The sequence below is a fragment of the Protobothrops mucrosquamatus genome, unplaced genomic scaffold (assembly GCF_001527695.2).
Source record: "Protobothrops mucrosquamatus isolate PMUCROS unplaced genomic scaffold, P.Mucros_1.0 scaffold347, whole genome shotgun sequence".
Taxonomy (NCBI): Eukaryota; Metazoa; Chordata; class Lepidosauria; order Squamata; family Viperidae; genus Protobothrops; species Protobothrops mucrosquamatus.
The window spans coordinates 992,043-994,939 of record NW_015386684.1 but is presented as its reverse complement, the minus strand read 5'-3'; the positions used below and the strand labels follow the sequence as shown (position 1 = coordinate 994,939).

The 2,897-nt window shown below is 37.9% G+C and overlaps 1 protein-coding gene across 1 annotated transcript in view; it reads left to right on the top strand.

Annotated features, from left to right (window-relative positions):
• DOCK7 (dedicator of cytokinesis 7) overlaps positions 1-2,897 on the top strand; it is a gene marked incomplete in the record, with an annotated part of 134,915 nt that overhangs the window by 29,875 nt on the left and 102,143 nt on the right. Inside the window, 2 exon segments of the mRNA XM_015815543.1 lie at positions 1,017-1,083; positions 1,649-1,798. Of these exon segments, the coding sequence (XP_015671029.1) occupies positions 1,017-1,083; positions 1,649-1,798 (217 nt within the window).

Sequence of the window (2,897 nt, the reverse complement as noted above, 5' to 3'; positions counted from 1 at the left end):
ACAACCATATCAAAAAATAAAATATATGGGATCTAATTCCAGGGTAAAATAGATAGCAGAAAATACAATAATAAAACAATAAAACAAAAACAAAAACAAAATACAGGCTATAATTCCAGGATAAAATAGCAGAAAATACAATAATGAAATACCTATTACTCCTCAGCCTTTTGGTTAAGATCAAATGGATTATATAGGACAGTGGTGGCGAACCTATGGCACGGGTGCCAGAGGCGGCACTCAGAGCCCTCTCTGTGGGCACGCACGCCGTCGCCCCAGTCCTAGACCTTAAGCTGGAATTTATAAAACTTTTTCGCTTTAGGCCTTTGCCGCCATGTACAACAAAAAAAAGGTTCAATCAATCAATTTCAACTTCTTGCGGGGAAAAAAAAGATCTTGCAAAGTTGGAATTGATTGATTGAACTTTTTAGTCCCGCCCAGTCTGCTGTTACCACCACAGCCACGCCCACCCCATGGGCCACATCCACCTGGCACCCGACAATGCATAAGCGGGTTTGGGGTTGCAGTTTGGGCACTCGGTCTCTAAAAGGTTCGCCATCACTGATATAGGAGTTGGTTGAATCCAGTGTAAAAAATAGGCTATGGAAAATTGTCCAGTTGCACAACCAGTGGAAAATTATGTCCTTGCACACCTCTCATTCTTTTTATTGGCCAGACATATTGAAGGAACTTTTAAGTTTATAAAGTAGCAGTCAGAGATATTTGATTTTGTCTTATTCAGTACCTGTATTGTAATACCTTACTATCCTTGCATTTGTGCTCAAAGCTTTTATTTGGTTGCTATTGTATGCATCTTGGTGGAATACCTTGAGGTACTTGAATGCTTAAGCAATGCTACGGGTGTTAGACTGTTGTTAAAGCCATAGAAATAGAATCCTTGTGATCCATCATAATCGTAATTCAGTATCTCTCTGTGTGCCTGTAGGGTTCATATAGTGGAGTGAAATGAGGTTGCTACACTTTGGTTGTAATTACTCTTTTTCTTTTCTCGGAAGGTTTGAAATTGAAATAGAGCCCATTTTTGCAAGTCTGGCATTATATGATGTTAAAGAAAAAAAGAAGGTGAGTTGAGGCTTACTTGCTTCATTTGGAAGGTGAATAGAATGCAGTAGCAGTTCTTCTGTGCTCAGCACTTGTAATGTTGCCTTTATTTTGTTTGCCATCATGATACCAGAATTACATCAACAGATTCAAAATGGAAAAGGTAGTCCATCTGAGGAATAACAGAAAAGTCACTGTACTGTAGGCCAAACTGTGTCACAAGTGACTCTAGCAAATGTATGAACAGCAGGCATTCAGATACATTTGTAGCCTTAATTCAAAAGTCCATGTTTGCCCAGTGTCAATTAAATCATATTTGGTTTAAGGTGTTCTTGACAGGTATGCGTACATATGCACGTTCCAAATAACATTTTGCCCTCCTAATCTGAGCCTAGTGCAGTCCTAAATGGTGTAAAAGAAACTATGTGAAAATATAAAAAATAACTTGAGTTACTGCCATCTCTAGTAGTTAAAAGAGTAGCTATATTAAGAACTGTTCCGATATTTTGAAATTTTGTGAAGAATATCAATCTATCTGTCTGTCTGTCTATGTAACAACCTGCAACTAGCCAGCTTCTTATTTTAGATTTCAGAAAACTTTTACTTTGATTTAAATTCTGAACAAATGAAAAGCATGTTGCGACCTCATGTTCCACCTGCGGCCATAACCACTTTGGCTCGTTCAGCCATCTTTTCGATTACATACCCTTCCCAAGATGTCTTCCTGGTAATAAAGGTAAGATTTTTCTTCTCTTGTTCAAAAAGAGAATATTTTATGTGATGATAAATGTTGGGAATATACCTATTCAATATGTGAGTATTTACAAATTAGAGATGGAAGACATTTAAAAGTCTGATGGAATATATGATTGCATAAGAACTGAATATTGTTTGTAGGTAATCATCTCTCTTTATATACGTAGGGAGAAATATACAAGGATTAGTTACAGAAACTATTTTTAAGAGAAACAGAACAGCCAAATAAACTAGGCATTATATAAACACATACATATACACAACTTTCCTAAAGGAAATAAATCCTGACTGTTCTTTGGAAGGACAGAACTGAAGCTGAAGTTCAAATACTTTGGTCACCTAATGAGAAGAGAGGATTCACTGGAAAAGCCCCTCACGTTGGAAAAGATGGAAGGCAAAAGAAGAAGGGGATGGCAGAGGATGAGATGGTTAGATAGTGTCATCAACACAATGAACGTGAATTTGGACAAACTCTGGGAGACAGTGGAAGACAAGGGAGCCTGGAATGCTATGGTCCATGGGGTTGCAAAGGGTCAGACAGGACTTAGCGACTGAACAACAAAATACACAACATAAAATGCATTATCAAGAAGCTAAGTAAGTCTGGCAGAGTTCAGTTCAGTTCCTTCCCCTTCCTTCCCCTTTCTCAGAAAGATAAGTCCTGACCCTGTGTCTAGACACTGTGTTCCAGCACCTGATGTTTTCTTGGACAAACGTTCGTATACAGCAGGAGGGGTATGCCTGCAGATTGTACATGCATAGGTGCTACTTAAATGCTGATTTTGCCCTGCCTCTCTTCCTGCCACTCTGCTACTTGCTTCATCCACAAATTATAGTTTTGAGAGGATGAATCATATGGTGTTTAGGATAAACATTATTTTCATTTTTTTCTTCTTCTTCTTCTTCTTCTTCTTCTTCTTCTTCTTCTTCTTCTTCTTCTTCTTCTTCTTCTTCTTCTTCTTCTTCTTCTTCTTCTTCTTCTTCTTCTTCTTCTTCTTCTTCTTCTTCTTCTTCTTCTTCTTCTTCTTCTTCTTCTTCTTCTTCTTCTTCTTCTTCTTCTTCTTCTTCTTCTTCTTCTT